Consider the following 19579-nt stretch of genomic DNA (forward strand, 5'->3'; position numbering starts at 1 on the left):
CAGACGGACGGACAGACACTGCGGACAGCACACGGTTCCGTCTGACGAAGAAACGCACGTGGGAGGGGGCAGGCGTCGTGATTAAAAACTGGTTGGGGACAAATTCGGAAGCCCTCTGTAGGACGGGGGAGGTGAGGCGGGCTGTGAGGACCGGGTGGGGGGAGCCTGCAGAGGCCCCTTCCCGTGCCCAGGCACGCCGTCTGGCCCAGGGGGCGTCACGGGGCACATCCCCGGTCGCTCGGCTCTCGCCTCCCACGCCTGTAGAGGAGGAAGTGCCCATCTTAAGGTGAGTGCGGCCATTCCCGTGAGTGTAGATGTGGGCCGAAGGCCACCTGCTGGAGGGGACCAGGACACAGCCTCTTTGCGTGCTCACGGGCGCTGGAGCCACATGCCCCCCCCCTCCCTTCTGGAGCAGGGTGGCCCAGCCACCTGTCACACCATCCTCTCATCTCAGAGGTGGTTTCCTTGCAGCTGAGAGTGAAGCTGTCCATGGAGATTTTCATAATAGCCTACTTTCTCCCTTGGTCTGAGCCTCATCTCTAGGAGGGAGGACGGTGAGGAGGTCACACCGCTCATGGCCACGGCAGGACGAGCCACGGGTGGGCTCCAGCTCCAGGTGTGGCCATGTGGTCCGTGGACATAGGAAGAGAACCCGTGAAATGCACATGTGGTTCCCCTCTGTATGGTGTCCAAAGGTTGACCTCCTGCTGATGAAGGAGGAGGTGAGGGGGGAACAGAGAGGGGAGGTGGAGGGAGAGGTGAGGGAGGAGGTAAGGGAGGAGGGGAGGGAGGAGGAGAGGGAGGAGGGGAAGGGAGGAGGAGAAGGGAGGAGGGGAAGGGAGGAGGGGAAGGGAGAGGGGAGGGGAGAGGTGAGGGAGGAAGGAGGGAGGAGGGGAAGGGAGGAGGGGAAGGGCGGAGACATGAGGGAAGAGGTGAAGGAGGAGGTGAGGGAGGAGGGGAAGGGAGGGGGGAGGGAGGAGGGGAAGGGAGGAAGGGAAGGGAGGAGGGGAGGGAGGAGGGGAAGGGAGGGGGAGGGAGGAGGGGAAGGGAGGGGGAGGGAGGAGGGGAAGGGAGGAAGGGAAGGGAGGAGGGGAGGGAGGAGGGAAGGGAGGAAGGGAAGGGAGGAGGGGAGGGAGGAGGGGAGGGAGGAGGGAAGGGAGGAAACATGAGGGAAGAGGTGAAGGAGGAGGTGAGGGAGAAGGGGAGGGGAAGGGAGAGGGGAGGGGGGGAGGGGAGGAAGGAGGGGAAGGGAGGAGGGGAAGGGAGGAGAGGAAGGGAGAGGGGAGGGGAGAGGTGAGGGAGGAAGGAGGGAGGAGGGGAAGGGAGAGGTGAGGGAGGAGGGGAGGGAGGAGGGGAGGGAGCATCAAAGTCCTGCAGAGGGTTAGCGGTGCCCCCTCCACGCGGTGATCTGTGTAAACTGGGTGGTGGGTCCCAGGTGTCACTGTTCCTTCAGAGGTTTTTGAAGGATCGCGGATTCTGTGACCTCGTTAAGTGGAGGCTCGGACGGTCCGAGAGGGCTCAGGGCCCGGGGGGTTCTGGATGGAGGTGGAGAGACCCTGCAGAGGAGAGGGGGAGCGAGGGCCCCTGGGGAGGGGGGCTGCGCGTCACGCGGGGGTCAGACTGTTTACTGCCGAGGCAGCCTCGCCTGCGTCCGTGTGGTAAGGAGACGATGCGGGTTATTTGACCACAGTCCGCGCGCTCCCGCTGCTGTCCTGGCCGCGAACACAGGACGGGCTCACACCGCGAGCCGAGCCGGGACGACGCCCACTGTGCGCGGGGTCCCCCACCTGCGTGCTGCACCGGGAGCGGATCTGCTGGGGCTGCAGGCGACCCCGTCCGCTCCAGTCGGTGTGGGATCTGCGTGTCTGCGCTCCTAGTCTGCCACGGTGGCTGTCCCCGCCCCCGGGGTCCCTGCTGCCTGCACTTCCCGGGTGCTGCGGGCCAGCACGACTGAGGAAATGGCCATTCGCCAGCCTCACCCAGCGAAATAGGAGTTTTTGAGGTCAGGGCTGTCTTTTAATCCCTGTTCCTGCATTGGGTGCCCTGTATGTTTGTGGAACAAATGAATGAACCAGCAGCCCAGTGTGGGGTCCGGACAGGGGAGGAGCAGGGGGGGTATAGTTTTTCCTGTAATGAGGGGAATACAGATTTCATACATTTTCGATCCATGTCAGCCATGATTCCTACTCCATTGTTCATTTCCGCCCAAAATGTCCTCTCTCTTTTTATAGACTCCCATTTATCTGGGTCAGGATCCAAGAGATTTATGGCTAACTTCAGCTTCTCAGTCTTGAGCCCAAACTTTAGTGGCAAATTCTATTCACAATTAAAATAGACATCACCATTCCTGACCTTTTACCAGATACACACTAGGCCTTTCTACCTTTACTACGAGTGCTTAAATCAGCAACTGATTGGTTTAAATCATATAAAACATGTAATACGCTGTATGTGTATTTGGGCGTTTGCACTCGGAACTGTGACACGTAAGCGGTCCTCGTGGGAACTGAAGTGATCGCCATTACAATGAAATTAATGAAAGACACAAATAACTTCTATGATCAGAGCAGCCCGCACAGGCAGCGAGCCCTGGCTATTTCCCGAAGGCATCACTTTATATTCATTGATGCTCATAATACATAATTGCGATACTAAGACTTAAGAGGCAAGCAAAGTATCGTGTAATGTGATAAAAATATCATACGCAAATACACGTGCACATTATAACATGAAACTATGACATGAAATTGTCAATTATTTAAGGGCATTTGCCATTCAGCCACAGCAGGAGCCGAGACACCGGTCAACTTAACCCTGGCAGTTCTGAACTGAGCAATAGCCCGGGCGAAGAGCTCTCAGGGTCCACGGGCTTTATTCTGAAAAGAAGGCGGTAAACATTCTCCCTGAACTTGAAAACACTTTATTGCGAACCAGGGTTCTCAGCATCCCTGGGCAGTCACACTGATTGGCCCAGGAACGTATCAAGGTAGCAGTAATTACTAATAACGTGCAAACTCCACAAGGTCACTGCAGGGAAATTATGACATATATGTGTATATTGACAGAGTCGCCATCTCCCGCGTGCATTTCCGCGTGCCCTGTCGCGTGCGAGGCTACGCTTTTCAGGTGCGGCCTGTGGGAGGGGCTCTGTGAGGCGGGCACGTCCTTGACCGGGGGACGGCCACAGATCCACAGACCCTGCAGGCGAGTGAGTCTTGGTGGATAGAGCCCTCTCGGGCCCTCCAAGAGGAAGGTCGGCCTCCACATAGAAACTTCCAGAAGGAAACTAGAGCACGCGGGGCTACTCCCCAAGCCGCTATCCGAAGGGAGAGGGGCACCTGCCCAGAAGGTGAAGGCCACGTGCTTGTATCTCTGTTAGGAGAGCCCGAGTCCGTTACCGTGAATGTGGCTGGAACGCTCGTAGGGGCAGAGCGAGCCCGCGTGTGCACGGAAAACACCAACACGCATCAAAACATCATCACCATTGAACCACCGCATGTGGAGCGGGAACGAGCGAAGGCGGGGCCGACCTGGTCACGTGCAACCAGGGACACACATCACAGAGCGCGCCCAGGTCTCACGTCCTCCTCGGCGGAAACCTGGCCAACGTAATCAGGGCAGAGGCCGCGTCTGAGAAGCAGCAGCAACCTGAACTTCAGAAGCCGACTTCAAGCGTGTGATTAGGTCATTGTTATAATTACGGGGTTTCATGATCTCTTGGAGTCCGGTTCAGCCCTGGCCACGCTCTCTCCTGGCTTGTGGAGGGAAAGGGCTTCTTTTCCCACACCTTGATGACATTCCTGGGCACACGGGGCCCGCTGGGAGGGAAGCGGGCCAAACACAACTGTTGCCCCCACTGTGGGAACAATGAACCCTCAGAATGGCCCCTGGGATCCCTGCTTCTCCCAGAAGACTCATTCCGGAGCCGGAATTTGTGGGAGGGGACGGCCCCCAGCCTCCGCAGCCCCTCAGACTGCTGAATCCCACATTGGTCCTTCCAAAACGGGACCTTGAAAAAGAATCAGGAGGGAGCCCATTGTGTCTATGCACACTGCGTTTGGAGCTCATTCACCGTGTGAGGGACAAACCGTCCCCAGCTACCTTCCGTCGGAACCGGACCCGGCTGTAGTATGAAACCATGTGATTGAATTCCATGAATTTCTGTCGTCTTTGAACTGAGAGAGAAAATATTTGGGGGTCGAGGAGAGGGACCCTTCTTGGGTGACCCTGAAATCAGACGCTGCAAAAGCAAACACAGATCCCACCGAGGCAGAGAACCGGCTTCTGTCTACGTCCTTTGGTCTCGGCTTTTGGAACCTCAACGATTAATTTCGAAAGCCTCTGCCCCGCCTTCGTTTGGAATTACTGGAGATTTACCACGCGCAGCCTGTGTGCTCATGTGTCCTGGGTGAAAACATGGTTTCGTCAACTTTTTTTACTATCCTCACGGCCTTGCCTCCGGCCATACTCGGAACAGTAAAAACACACTGCCCTGTCGTGGATCAAAGAGTCGCGCACACGACAGAAACTTCACACTGCCTCGCGCAGCGATTTTCAGATTTAGAGGCGAGTTGTTCAGACATGCAAGGCACTCCGTTTTTATCAACTAGGACTGAACGGCGGCTGTAGACTCCTGTGTGATTCTACGTGGACGAAGCCACTTGGTGGCTGACCGTCCCCCTCAACCACCCCCCCCTTTTTTTTTTAAATAAGTTGTTATTAACTTAAAATCAGAACAGTTTTTAATTATTCTAAATCAGTGCCCGGGCACAACTTTTTATACTGGTGATAGGTTTTGTTTTATGATTAAAGCCTTCAGTTCCCCGGGGGTGAGGCCCCACCCGATTCCGCCCGAGGCTTGCATCCAGTGGACCGGAACTGACTTGACGTGAAAATGTCCAGTGTCCCGGGACCGGGGAGCTACATTTGCCGCTTTGCCAACTGCGTACGGAAAGGCAGTGGGGTTTTTTTTCCCCCACCGAAAAGCCTTTGAGACATCGCATCTACGTCTGAAGGCCACACTTCTTAGCATGGCATTCAAGGCCTTCGTATGAGTCTTCAGTCGCTGTTCAGCCCAACACCACTCCCCGCCCGGACTTCCCAGCCCCGCCTGGCAGGGTCAGGAGCCGGGTGTCCGACCCAAGCCCTAGCTGTGGCCTCAGGGCATCCCGACTTGGTGGCCCTGAGCCCCGCCTTCTCTTCTTGCCTGCCCTCCCTTTCTCCCCTCCTCTGGGGCCCACACCCTCCACGCCTACCTTGGGGAAAACTGTTCCCTCTGCATCCAGCCGTCTGTGTGCCAGGAGATCCGTGCTCTGCCCCGAAGCCTTAGCGTCCGTCCATCAGGTCTCGGAGAGCACGGGCTGCTCGGTGTGTTCCGGGGGGGAGCGCCCCCACTCACTATGGGGTGCCGTTGAGCTCTCCCTCTGCCCACGTGTCACAGGATGTGCTCCCGCCTTGCGCACAAAAGCGTGTCGTCAAGCGATACAACCCAGGTGGGCGGGATGCTCGTCCTCCTAAGTCCACCAGGTCTGAGCGCGGTGGCCCCGCTGGTCAGAGCGCACCTGGCCCCCTGAGCCGTCGGGGAGGGGTGTGTCCCGGGACAGAGGCACGCGCTGGGGCCCTCTCCAGCTCCCGGGGTGACTTCCGTACGCTCGTCCCCGAGCCCGGCCCTGCTTCCAAGTGGGTGTGCGGTCAGCCTTCGGCAGCCGCAGAGCCCCGTCGATGGGGCAGAACTGGAAGCTTCCTTACTGGTCCCTCCGTGATGCGAGCCTGCTCTCCTCACAAAGGGGGGCACACATCACCGCAGGGCCTGAGGGATATGGACCTGGGGCTCCTTTGCACGTCCCCCCCCTCCTCCGGAGGACTGTCTTCTTTCTGTGGGGACCACACTCAGCTCAGAGCCCAGTGGCCCCATCAGCCACACACCTGAGGACACAGAGAGGCCCAGGGCAGCTGACAGACGGACGAGAAGAGGCAGGCGGGCTCCTCTGGGGGCCGTCCTGGGACCTTCTTGTACTTCACCCATGTGGGACCTCAAAATAGACCATTTCCACATAAGAACAGTTGAGTTTCCAAAATGAATCGTTATTGTTTCTTTATATATATATATATATATATATATATATATATATGGAGGTTTATTCATTGTGAGAGAGAAACAGAGACAGAGCATGAGCAGGGGAGGGGCAGAGAGAGAGAGGGAGACACAGAATCTGAAACAGAATCTGTCAACACAGAGCCTGACGCGGGGCTCGAACTCACGAGCCGTGAGATCATGACCTGAACTGAAGTCGACGCCCAACTGACTGAGCCCCCCCGGCGCCCCTGAATCTTTATCGTTTCTGTAAGTCAAGTTTACACCTGAGACCTCAGTTGGCCCCGTCCTTCCCTGGCTGTGTGCTGCCTCCACACCCTCGTTCTGTCCCCCAGGCCCCGAGCACCACACCTGTGGACTTTGGGACACACCCCGGGCAGAATCTGCCCTGCATTTGTATATGAGGTGCCTCCCCATAGGATCTTTGAACTCAGCTCCCTCAGGCTTCAGCATCTTATTACTCTGTTGATGAATGTTTAATGTTTGCACGCCAACTATTTAATTACAGACACTGTTATACCCTTTCAGGACCAATAAATTGCCTCACATGATATATAAAACTGCACAGCACAACAGAGCCCTGGCTAAGCTGTCCCAGGGGAAGGGAAACACTGCGGATTTCCTAATTAGCAAACCAAGAACAAAAGCAATTCATCGTACGTGGCCCAGAAGGCATTTTTCTTTCTGGGTTTGATGTGTTCATTCGTTGTTAATTATTTATCGTTACCCGGCAGCCGTACGTGCTGGGAAGTGGTGTAGAAACCAAGAGTCATTGAGTCTTTCCCCCCGACCGTCTTCCCGAGCACCAGATGAAGGTGGGTTTGGTGATGATTGTGAGTCAGGGGCAGAGACAGGGCTGGCCATCCAGACACAAGGAAGGATATCTGGGCCGAAATCGTCTACGCATCCTGAATTTGTTGAATAGTGTACGATTTTCCCCTTCGATTAGAGACGTTTGGGTGAGTTTCCCAGCTGTCTGCTCTCTGGGGATGGTGGCACACAATCACCTCTCACAAAAGAGACTCTAAGGGCACATGAGCAGAAGAAGGCGGGGTGCACACTTACAGGTGAAACATGTTGGCTTCGTCCAAAGTGAGCGCCGAGAGCGAGCGCATTTCCCCGAACTGCTTCATCACAGGCTCTTCTCCAGCTTTCTCAGTGGGCTCAGTTCTCCCTTGACTTGTGCCCATGGGATCCTGTCCTCCTCAGACACGGAAAGGCTTAAGGAAGCCTGAGGGCCTCCCAGGAGCTGACCACACGGACTTTGGGTCTTGTGGCTAGAAAACTGGCCGGGAGGCAAACGGACCACCTCTGCGTTGCTCAGGGACCGCTAACACCGCTGCCCCAGGCTGACGCCAATGCCCTCGGGGGCCCACTGGTCACAGCCCCGGGGCCTCCCTGGTCACAGCTCTGGGGCCTCCCCATGCGGGAGCCAACACCCTTGGGGCTCGCTGATCACAGCTCAGGGGCCCCCCGGTGTGCGCTGTTCATGACAGTCTCGCCTCACCTTCAAGGGTGAGCAGTCCTCACACTGGGACACACTTACCTGCTCTGACAGGATCCAGAGGAAGTTAGGTTCATTATGATGCTTAAATCTAGAACTTTGGTGGAGTCCAAGGAAACAGGGAACCAATAAGTAGAATTTTCACTTTTTTTTTATACCTCAATCCCACCTCCCCCAAGTGAGCATCAAACTCACACCCCAGGTGGTTGATGGAAAGAGATTCTTCTCTACCACCTACCAGGCCCAAGGGAGAGACGTGTGAGAAACCGCATGGTCTCTGGGAGCCTAGAAATCTTTCCTGCCTTCGAAACATCTTCCCAACCAACAACCAAGCCCTTGACATTTGCCAGTTAACATTCACTGAAAACTCTACCTAGCACAGCACCCGGTTCATTAGAAGGATGGAGAACGGGCTTTTTCTGGTTACCATGATCTCCTCAGTACTTCTTGAAGGACGTTTACAAACATGAAACTTCTACAACAAAAACTTAATCAAGAGAGAAATACATGTAATTAAGTACAAGAAAAGAATCCATGGTGTGACAATTGTTGCCCTTGAAGGAAGTGATAGAATGTTGCAGGTGTCTGTTTCCTGGTCTGGGTGTTGGCCATATGGATGTTTTCAGGTTGTAGAATTTTATCAAGCTGTACTTGTGTAATTGTACATTTCCTTTATTTTACATTGTCTTTGTTTTACAAGTCAGTAAAACGTTCCAAAAAAAAATTAAGGGCATATATCTCTGTTGACGAGTAGCATTTGGAGTTACCCTCCTCACTTACCCTTTTAGTGGAAAAACAACCAAGAGTTAAGAAATCAAGTTCTATCCCATTTCTTCAATTAACCAACTCTGTGACCCAGGACAAGTCATCAGAGGCATTAACCTTGCTGATTATTCTTGCTTTTTTTCGTCATTACCACACAAGGGATTAGAATTAGAATAATCTTAATGCCCTGTCCTTCCCAACCCCCCAATATTTCAGTCCTGTAATGATCCTTCACCCCCTCCCATATCGGGCTCTAGCCACCGCCTCGTTTCCCAAGAAACTTTCTGGGAAGGGCTGGGAATCCTTCCTGTCTCCACTTCTCTACTCTTTCTAAGCCACTTGGTTCAAGTCTTCATCCCCAAGACTCCCACTGAGTTGCTCTGCCTTCGCACAGGTGATGTCATTTTGCCAAATCAATGATCTGTCCTCTACTGTATCTGCCCAACACACCCCAGCAGTTGACAAGAGAGCTGAGCGTCTTTGGGACCTGTCACTAACTGGGCTCCGCCATGTCAGTCTCTTGGGGGCACTCATTTGTCCCCACGGTCACTTCCTTTCTGGTTCCTCCTCCTCACCCTGGCCTCTGAAGATGGAAGGTGCAGGGAGTGAGACCGTAGGGCTTTGCTCCGCTCCAGGACCACTCACTCGGCTGGTCTCCTTCTGCGCCATGGCTTTAACATCCTCTCTCTAGGCTGGTGTGCCGGTCTCTCTGCCCCTAGGACACCCCCACATTCCAGCCCCAGACGTCTCACCGTTGCCCACCAGAGCCACGTGGATGTCTGAGAGCCTCACATGTCACGTGCTCAACACCAGGCTCTTGATTTTCTCCTCTGCGAGGCTCCCCAGTCTGAGTAAGCGGCCATTTGCTTCTCCCACTTATTGGATAAGCCAGACTCCCGAGTCTTCCTTGGCTCTTTCTCTGCCTCAATACATCTTGTGGCCTCTGCCCTTAAAGCACGTCCCGAGTCCCACCAGTTCACCCTCTTTCCATTCCCTGCCACCGTGACCGCCTGGGTCCCGGCCACTCTTGCTTCTTGCTCCAACAATTCGACAGCTTCCCAAGGCAATGGCCTGTGACTCTTTGTCTCACCTCGGCACCTACTGTGCCTTCCTACCAGCAGCCAGAGTGAGCCTTTTACAATTAAGTCATATGGCGTCGCTTCTATCTTGTGGGTTCTGTATGGGGGTGAAGAGTGTCCCCCCACGTTCATGAGCTTCTCTGGAACCAGGGTCATTGAGACGTGATTAGTTAGGATGAGGTCATGCTGGGGTAGGGTGGGCCCCGGTCTCCTTATCAGAAGAGGAGGAAAGACACAAAGACAGTCACAGGGAGGAGAATGTCACGAGAGGACAGACTCACGGAAGTTGGCCACGTGAGGTCGGAGGCAGAGACCTGTGTGATGCATCTACGAGCCCGGGAATAACCTGAGACGACATGAACACCAGGAGCTGGAAGAGGCAGGACGGATTTTCTACTCTGGCCTTTGGAGGAACGTGGCCCCGCCCACACCTTGATTTGGGGCTTCCAGCCTGCAGACCGTGACAGGATGAATTCCCACTGTGTTCGCCACTCAAATGTATTTTTGTGGACTTCATTACAGAAGCCACAGGAAACTCTTCAGGTTCCCATGTGGCTCACAATAGAATCCAGTCGAACCTGGTCTGGGGGCCCTACGTGATCTGCTCTGCTTTCTGGCCTCGTGCACGTCCGGCCTTCCCTCTCTGCGCACCTGTCCCAGCCCCAGGCTGCAGTGGGAGGCTGGTTCCCCTTTACCTAACCGGGCTCCAGTCTGCTGAGTGCCTCCTGATGTCCCTCATCACATCACCTCCCCCGGAAGTGGGCACTTCCACCCGAGAAAGAGCGACCTTGCCCCTCAGTTACACCAGCATCGGTCCCGACCCCGTCCTCGAGTGAGTGCATAGACACGGTCTAATTTGCTGACCTGAGAATTTCCTGGTGTGACAAGAATTGTTCAGGGCCATTTTCCTGCTTGGGACCTGTTGGGGTCACCGATGGAAGCCTCACGGATCCGGTTCAGGGGCAGGAAATACTTGCTGGGACAGCAGAAATCGAGGTTGTCTTCTCTAAAACCGCCGTGGGACAGAGGTCATGGAGGGAGGTCGGCGAGGGACAGGTGGCGGGAAAGACCTTCAAATGCTGGCACCTGGGGCTCCTCACGTATTTGGAGCGTTGAATCAGATCCGTGGCCCCTAGCGTGTTGGAAATGTTCCCAAATCTGCTTTTCTTCAAGGGCATCACCGCTCAGGATTTTGTGGATGGCCCCCAGGGCTCGCTGAGTGGGTGAGCAGATCCCAGCATGCGTGCTTGGCTGTCCAGAGATCCCCCATGGGCCTCACGGTCATAGCTTCAATTCTCCACTTGGGTCTCTGGGCACCTGCGGGGGGATAGCTGGACAGAGACTGGAAGGAGAGAATCCCTCTGTAATGGGGAATGGTCCGTACTATAGGAAACCATCCCGAGGGGAAACACAGATGCAGGTCTGTTCCACGCTTTGCCTTTGAACTCCCCGATAAAGGCTGGCCCTTCCAAAGCGGCTGGTAGGGAGGCCTTCCGTTGTTTTGTTCTGTTTCTGTAAGGAAGTTGGGGGAAAGGGCAAAGGAGCACCTCGCTGGGAGGCAGGGTTTTGTTCTACACCGAACGAGGCGCGGGGCGTCGGGAAGGTGCCTGGCCACACTTACGGAGAGGGCCGGGGGCGGGGGGGGGGGGGGGGAGTCGCAGGGTGGCCTGGTGAGCAGGCGTCAGCACCTTCCAGGGACAGGATGCCCCTCTGCCCTCGCGTGAGGGCGACGGTGGCCGCCCTGCCCGCCAGGGGGCGCTGTGTAAGCGCTGTGGCCTGGCCTCCTGCCGGGGCTCCAGCCGCGGGAAAGCGGGGAGCACGCGGGGTCCCACCCACTTGGCTTTCTCGCTCACCGGGCAGTCTGTCCTCATCCGCGCCCTGCAGGCTGATAAGCCCCGTGGGAGGGAGGGAGGGACGGACGGGAGGGATGGGAAATGGCCCGACCGCCAGATTACCTTCCAGCTGTGCGATCTGCCCACATTCTCACCCCCACACGGGAGGGGACAGATGGTTGCAGGTGCCAGCCGGCGTGAAGGAGAGGACAGAAGGCTCCGGGACGCATTGAAAGGGCACCTGACGCAGGCAGGTCGCTGCCTGCGGGGAGCAGGCCGGTTTTACAAGGAAGAAGTGACATCTAAGCTGAATCTTGAGCGCTGAGATAGCCAGGCAGAGGAGGAGGACAGGAATTTTCATAAAGCCAGCAATGACCGCAAAGTCACAGAGATGTAAGAGACAGGGATGTTGATACTTGGGGCGGGGCGGGGGGGGGTGGTCAGGTGCAGGTGAGGTGGGACAAGTCATGGGGAGCCCCGCACCCCGGGTGGGGGCATTGGGGTTTTATCTTGAAGAGAACGGCCATTACTGGTGAAGGGGCAGGGACAGTACCGTGTCAGCCTTGCACTTCGAGGGACTGTTGATGGGGTCATCCGCCAACAGAGACCACGGGGAGAGAAGGGGTTTGGAAGAATTCCAGAAAGCAAAATGGACAGGGCTGGTGACTGACAGGGGGTGACAGGTGGGGTGACGTCAGTGTTGGGGAGGAGCCTGCGGCCGGTGACTCTGGGAGGCGGACCAGAGCACCAGGGTGGTCCCTGGCAGGGGCCGGACCTCGGGATGCCCGCCTGCCTGCGGGTGGCCGAGGAGGAGGGGGAGCCTCCGAAGGGCTCCAGGCCACCTGGGCGGGGGTGCAGGGCCACTGGAGGCTGGCGGGGGGGGTGGGGAGAGCAAGGGGTGCCGTTGACAGTGAGGGAGTGGCCGAGGCTGGAGGTACCAATGGCCAAGGTGTGTGTGCTCCTGGGGCCTCAGTGCGCCACGGTGTGGAGTTTCCCTAGGCTGGTGGGCTAAATATGGGTGGAACTACTATTATCTTTGTGTTGTTTTATGGCATCCCAGGGGCAACGGAATCCTGCGACGTCAGATGACGCGAACCACGGTAATAACAGTATCTAATGAATATTTGCAATGAACGAATAAATAATGAGTGAATACTTAGTCCCAGAAATTCTTTAGAAGTTGTCTCCAACTTTAAAAAACGCACTTCACATGCCATGAACTAATTAAGTGGGCACGAAGCATCAAGGACCCAGAAATAATCCACTTTAGAAGCAATGCTTGGTTACGGGGCGCCTGGGGGCTCGGCCGGTTGAGCGTCTGGCTTTTGATTTCAGCTCAGGTCATGATCTTAGGGTCCTGGGATGGAACCCCCATCGGGCTCTGCGCTGGGTGTGGAGCCTGCTTGGGATTCTCTCTCTCTCGCTGCCCCTTCCCCGCACGCTCTCTCTCTCTCTAAAATAATATTAAATAAATAAATAAACAAAATAAAAGCAATGCTCAGTTCAACTCATACATCAACCACAGAGTCAAGCCACGGGAGATTTTATTTATTTAATTTTGTCTGTTTATTTATTTTTGGGAGAGAGAGAGAGAGACAGAGCACGAGCAGGGGAGGGGCAGAGAGAGGGGGAGACACAGAATCGGAAGCAGGCTCCGGGCTCCGAGCTGTCGGACGCGGGGCTCGAACCCAGGTACTGCGAGATCATGACCTGAGCCGAGGTCGGTGGCTTAGCCTACCGAGCCCCCCAAGCGCCCCGTCACAGGGGGAGCCTTTAAAACTGCTGGTACCCGGGCTCCACCCCGGACTGCCCGAAGTCAGGCCCCCACGCTGGGGCCCGGGCATCTGAGAAGGACTTAGTGCCTTTGGGTCAGAGGTCAGGAAAGACCAAGCCGGATGCCCACGAGTCCGGAGGTCGCGAAATGAGGTCACGCACGTGGAAGGCTTGCGGGGGGTCAGGCGCTCGGGGCGCTGGTAGTGCCGATCCTGAGGCTGGGGGCCTGCCCTGCCACTCACGGGACACCCGTGCTGCATGGTGCTCTCCCACTGCGCTGGGTTCCGGGGGTGCCTGGTGGGGGTCTGGAGGCCAGCAGACTCGGGAGAGTGAGGCGCCTCCCTCTCTGGTCATCTCACCAGAGCACGCGTGCACGGAGACTCCTGGTTTAGCTGGGGTGAGGCGATTGGGACGCACTCCGTGACGAGGCCCACGTCGCATATATTTTATGCCGACGTTGGAAAGAGAAGGCCGGGCCTCGTGGGTCTGTGAGCTGGAGAGGAAGTGATTCAGCAAGGCAGTGGTGAGCGCCCAGGGACGCAGGGCTTGGGGACATTAGCACACTGTGGGCCAGGGTCGGGGGGAGGGGGACGAACGGTCACGTGGTCGGGAAGGGGGCGCAGGGGCTTCTGGGAGGACTCGAGTTGGGGCCAGTGGCCAGAAGTGGGCCTGGAAAGAGGCCCCGGAGGAAGGAGACTCTCTGGGTTTGATTTCGACGTGAGGCCGGAAGTGGTGAAGTCCCTTGGTACTTCCTCTCTGACTCGGTCACTTGCTGACCAGTGAAATGGCTTGTGTGCGGTGACTCCCTGAATAACCCAGGTTGGAGTGGACCCCGATCCAGCCCCTGTCGGGGGTAGGGTAGGATCTCCGAAGGCCCTGGGCCCAAGCTCTGGAGGAGAAGGCTCTAGGCTCCCGCAGCAGAAAGTGACCCAGCCGTCCCCGAAGCCCCCGCCCTGGGCGTGCTGGCTCCCCGAGGCACCTGGGCACAGGACCCCCTTCGGACTGCAGGCCCTCTGCTCTGTCAAGATCAAACCGCCATAAAACACACGCGGAGGTCCGTCAGACCGCGTCTGCCGTGCCTGCCCCCGGTCTCCACTGGGGGACCCGCATGAACACCCCTTTACATTTTAGGACCTGGAAAATGATTCTCTGTGAAAACACTGACAAGGCCCCTTTTATCAAGTCACGATGATTATATAATGTTTTTTTGTTTTTTTTGTTTTTTTTTTTAATTGCCTTGGCTGCCAGGACGCTTGGGCTCATTTTTGTAAATCGCAGGAACTCCCTACCGGCTGCAAGCCTAGATTTTTTAAGACATTTACTTTCTCTTTATTAGCTGCTTTTAAGTTTCCTATTTCTACCTTTGCCATTTTATTTTAGATTTATCTCTGGTTTCAGGAAGGTTTTTAATCATACATTGTGACATATATACATTCATACGTTCTACAGTTGTTCAACCTCACCCCCTTCAGTTACTCTGAGCAAGCAGTAAAATTAGGTATTTGTTGCTGAGCCCTGGGAGTCGGGCCAAGCGATTTATGGTTGTTGGATCAGATCAGTCGAGGTTTGTAATAACGCCACGGAGTCTAGGGACGCACGGGCAGGGCTGTCTTTTAACCTCAGTCCGGGGAAGAGGCGGGGACACCCCGTTGTACATGGAGTTTCGCAACAACACCTTGTCCGGATTCCGGGGAAGCAGGGAGATCTTCACCGGACAAATGGAAGACTGAGAGTGAGACTCAATCACTTCCTTTCTGCTACAATCCAGGCTTCCCGCTGGCACAGGCGAGGCAGGAAGTGCTCGTCTGACCGAGGCCACTGGCCACCCATCCTTCACCCGCCGGCCAGGCCCCGCAGCTGGGCACAGGGGCACGCTCACCAACTCTTCTCATCAGACAGTTCGGAGCGGGGAGAGAGAAGAGAAGGCGGTGATGGTGTAGGAGGCGATGTTCGGGGAGACCCGATGTCCAGCCAGGCGGCTCGTTTGGCGGATGGGAGAGTGCCGCTTGCCCAGAGCCTCCGGAGCACCGGCCGGCCGCCCCGGACCACAGCCCGTGTCCGCGGCAGCGCTGACCTGTGGGCCTCTGTCACCGCATCCACTAAGGCAAACGAGGTCAGGACCCGTGGGACCCCTCAGCCTCTTTCAAGGCCAGCGAGACCCCTGCTGTGGGGGTGCCGGGGGACACCGTGCCCTCAGCCCTTACTGAGAGAGCCTTTGCTCCCCGCGTTGGGACCAGGCTGGCCTTGGGGCCCCAAGTTCCAGACCAGGCCCCTCAGCCCACGCTCCCCTCATCTTCGAGTGCCCAATGGATCAGGAAGGGGCTGGCACCCCGAGCGACAGAGCAGAGCATCCAGCCTTTGCCGTTTAAGCCAGACACTCGACAGCAAGCTGCCCAATGCCACCAACCACCGAGGGCGCCTCCCCGGCCTTCCAAAATAATAATTAAAAAAATAAATAAAATAAAACGAGACAAAATAAGATAAAATAACATAAAATATCAGGCCTGCCTGCGTCCCCCCTGTGTCTGGGCTCTGCCGTGGGGTGCCAGTTTGGACAGGTGCCTCTCCAGGTCTCTCCAGGGCTTTGCACAAACTTCCGGCTCTGCTCTCAGCCTGGGGTGGGGGGGTGCTTTCCTGTCGACCTTTGGCCCAGGGCACGCTTCTCAGTGCCATCTATGTCTCAGCAGACGTCCGGTGGGGTCAGGACGATGTGGCCCGTTTTTTTCCAGGATCATCTTCCAGGGCGCCTCTGGAAGGTAGGAGGGATTCCTAAGCGAGTTGGGGTGTCTCCCTCTCAGAGGCTCTGAGCCGAGAGAGAAACCGAAGATCAGTTCCACACCGGCCTGTCTTACCTGATTTGCATCCAGGAACGCCACATGGTTTATTTATGGAAGCCTTAGCCTCCAAGGTGGAGGGGACCATGCCTGTCATGAGCTGGGTGCGTTGGTGTGGAGGGGCCGGAAGATTCTCAAGGTTGCAGAGGCGTGCGAGCAAAGGTCTGGAACAAGATGTCCTGGAGAGGAGCCTGGCGGTCTCCTTGGGACAGGACTCAACTCGCCTCATTGAGATGGGGAGCCATGGAAGGGTTTTCAACAGAGGTTTGACCTGATGGGGCTTCGCTGAAGGTCTGGAAGAGTGCCGGGCTGCAACGGAGGCTGGGGCCTGGGTGGGGGTGCCTGTTCATGGGGAAGCGGGAGGGGCTTCACGGGAAGTGGAGGGAGAAGCCTGGGCAAAGAGCAGGTGCCTTGGGGTGAAGGGGGCAAGGGTGACAAACCCCAGGACACTGTCAGAGGGGCCAGAGGGCTCTGAGAGCCGTGGAAAAGGGAGAGGCTCAGCAGGGGGCAGAGGCCAGCGTTAGCAGCTTGTTAAAGACGATGAGGGTGGGAATAGAGGGAATAGACCGTTGGTGGACGCGGGTTCTGATCGGAAGGTGGGTGTGTAACAGTTGTCTTACAGATTCTAGTCTACGGCGGGCTCACTCACTTACTTGGTGACTGGTGTGTGTGTGCTCTACTGAGTATTTAGAATAAAAGTGTTTGCACAGAAGATAAGCCCATGATGTAGTTGCATTTATTTAGAAACTCATCGTCTATAAGCTTCAAGAGACGTGAACTCTTGCCTGGCTTTGTCGCTCACTGACTCCGGGAGGGAGTCGGCGGGCTTGCCTGGACATCAGTTTACCCATTTGTAAAACGACGGTGTTGGACTCCCTACGTCCACATCCTTCCAATTCTCACGAACGACCACGACAGCGAGTACGACAGAAGCAAGTACAGTGGTTTGTTGTATCTAAGCAAGTTCCCGTTGGCTGATGATACACCCGACTTTCTTCTTTTGTGAGCTGAATGGATCCCTTCACGTTTCCTCTCGATCTCTGCGAGCGACAGGGTGGATGGAACGCTTATTAGAATAGAAAAAAAAAATCACAGAAAACCACGTGACGGTGTGATGTCTTCAGGACGGCTCGGTGTCGCTGCCGTAGTTGAGAAGAATCGGTTATAAAGTCTGAGGCACTTCACATGGAGATCTCCTGGGGACGCGGGGCTCCCGGGCCTGGTGCGCATCCCTTTCACATGGCTGTCTCCGTTTCCTCCCCCTCTGCTGGCTTTGCCTGCTCCGCAGCGGCTGGCCTGGCCGCCTTCTTGGCCTCCAGATACTCCACGGTCCCGTAGGCCAGCATGGCCAGACTCAGGACCCCCAGCAGGATGTAGAGTTTGACGTTGACACACAAAAATGTGCTGTATCCAAAGGCGATGACGAAGCCTAGCGATTCCCACAGGCGGTAGTTCGCAAAGGCCGCCTCCTTGTTCTTCTCAAACAGAACGCCGTACAGAGCTGCGGGGGAGACACGGGCATGAACACGTTGCTTCAAAACCTCAAACGATTGCTTTCAACTATTGCTGAAAACGGTGGCTTTCCCGCTGCCCAACTTTCTCAACAAAATCAGGAATTTTCGCTTCGTACCAAAACCGGAATTATTTCACGATGGGGACTTTGCCAAGTCAGGCGACACATCGTTGGCAGTGAGGAAGCATCGTACGTAAAGGAAACACAGAATTCACGCGACGTTAGCACTGGTGGGAACTCGGGCCAAGCCGTCACTCGGTGGGTGACTACGTGGGAAAGGAAAAGGTGAGCTTGGAGGCCTGACCTGTGTGCCACACGAGGCACGACCACTCCCTGGGGTCCCAAGCAAAGACGAACGCAAGCAATCCTAACCCCAGGACCTCGGAATGCGAGTGTGTGTGGAGACAGAGCCTTAAAAGAGGTGATGGAGGTAGATGAGTTCGTTAGGGAGGCCCCCCCACCCGTCCCACATGACTAGTGTCCTTATAAGAAGAGGGAGTCAGGACACAGACGTGCACAAAGGGACGATCGTGTGTGGACACAGGGAGGAGACAGCCGTCCGCAGGCCAAGGAGAGGGGCCTCCGCAGAGCCAGCCTGTCCACACCCGGACCTGTAGGACTGTGGGAAACAGCCTCGAGTGTTGCCAGACCCCCCGCCCACCGTAGTCTGTTGGCGGCCCGAGCAGCCTGCTGCAACCTGATACGTGCTTCTGGGTGGAAGTAAACGATTTTTGTTTCCAGTTTGCAGGGGTGCTAAGACGTGTGGTGCTCCTGGCTGAGGACTGCAAGCATCCCCACCTCCGTGACTTGAGGGAGCTGGCAGACGTGCGGGGAGGCTGACAGCGTTCGGCAGGGACGGTGGACCCCCAGGGGTCGTCCCGAGCATCCCGGCTGATGCCCAGTGCCCGCCTGTCCCTCTCTGTCCTCCTGAGCTGCTCTGGCCACCACACCCTCCCCTCTGGCCGGTGGAGTTTTCTCTTCGCCAAGGACACCTCTCCTTGGGCACGTTCCACAGAGGCCACACTCCGCTCCTGTCTCCTCGGGCACTTGACCCCATCACTGGAGCCCTTCTCCTGCACCTTCAGCCTGTGCTCTCCCCTCCTTCCCTTCAGCTTAGAAACAAAGCCGGGTCTCTCCCAAAGATCACACAAGCTGGATTCGGGTCCCCTTCACCCCTCCTGCCTCCGTCTACACCACTGTCCATCCACACCAACTACACGGCAGTCACAGCACTGAGGTCTGCAAACATGAACAAGGTGTGATGTCTGCTCTCAGGAAGCTCTCGGCCCGTTCACTGGACTTGGGCTTGGGTTCCCTCTCCTGTGGCCCATGTGTCCCGTCTGGACGGTTCCCTGCCTCGTCTCTCGTCAGCTCCAGACCTGTTTCCTCCTCTCTTGTCTTACCTGCTCCGTGTTACCCCACACTGCTGCTACGGCCATCTTTCTACAGTGTAAACGTGTCATATCCCTCCCACACCGGTGCCTTCAGTGGCCCCGCCTGGCTTTGGGGTAGAACAAATATCTCATCAGGGGGGCAGATGCCGCTGTCACCTGGCCTTGTCCCAGCCCAGCACCACCTGTCGCTGTGGAGCGTGCCCCCCGCTCCGGCCCCACCGCCAGGCTTCTATGCCTCGTGCCCTTGCACGTGGCCGGCCAGCGGCGGCACGCCTCTGATTTTTCGGTCAAGTTCCCCACGAGGCCATCCCGCCCAGCGTCCCATCCTCATCACACTAATTCCAGCGCTCTCAAAGTGTCAGTAAAAGTACTCGTGGAATGGCCAAGTGGACCCGTGGATGGACGGCGACTTCATGAAGCGAGTAGGGAACCAACAGGTAAAACACCGAGCCCACGTCCCGTGGGGTTGCTGCGCCATGTCAGAGACCCAATGCGCTCGCTCGCTCAGAGGATAAATAGTAACGCAAGGAAACGGGGTGGGGGGGCGATTCCAGGACAAGAGCTGCCTCTTCCTCTTCGTTCCTTCTGGTTTTTGCCCAGAAGTCCCCCACCCTGTTGGGAGTAGAGGTAACACAGGACGTGTAACCAGAGTAGAGAGCATGAGACAATAAGTAGACCAACGTGTCAAGTGTAGTCCTGTAGCTCGGGCAGGAGGAACGGACTGCCCTCTGCCCCCAGCCTCGGTGGGACCAGACGTGATCTGCGCCTGTTATTCCTGGGGACAGCGGGAG

At 56.5% G+C, this 19579-nt stretch overlaps 1 protein-coding gene across 3 annotated transcripts in view; it reads right to left on the reverse strand.

Moving 5' to 3' along the window:
* Window positions 1-16595: 16595 nt before the first annotated feature.
* UNC93A (unc-93 homolog A) overlaps window positions 16596-19579 on the reverse strand; it is a 37555-nt gene continuing 34571 nt past the window's right edge. For all 3 annotated transcript variants that reach the window (XM_086708318.1, XM_086708316.1, XM_025912876.2), the window contains one exon: window positions 16596-17382. In XM_086708318.1, coding sequence (XP_086564444.1) covers window positions 17117-17382 — 266 coding nt within the window. In that variant the 3' untranslated portion in view covers window positions 16596-17116. The remainder of the gene's footprint in view (window positions 17383-19579) is intronic.

The sequence above is a fragment of the Puma concolor genome, chromosome B2, assembly GCF_028749965.1.
Source record: "Puma concolor isolate L17-30 chromosome B2, mPumCon1.1.hap2, whole genome shotgun sequence".
NCBI classification, from domain to species: domain Eukaryota; kingdom Metazoa; phylum Chordata; class Mammalia; order Carnivora; family Felidae; genus Puma; species Puma concolor.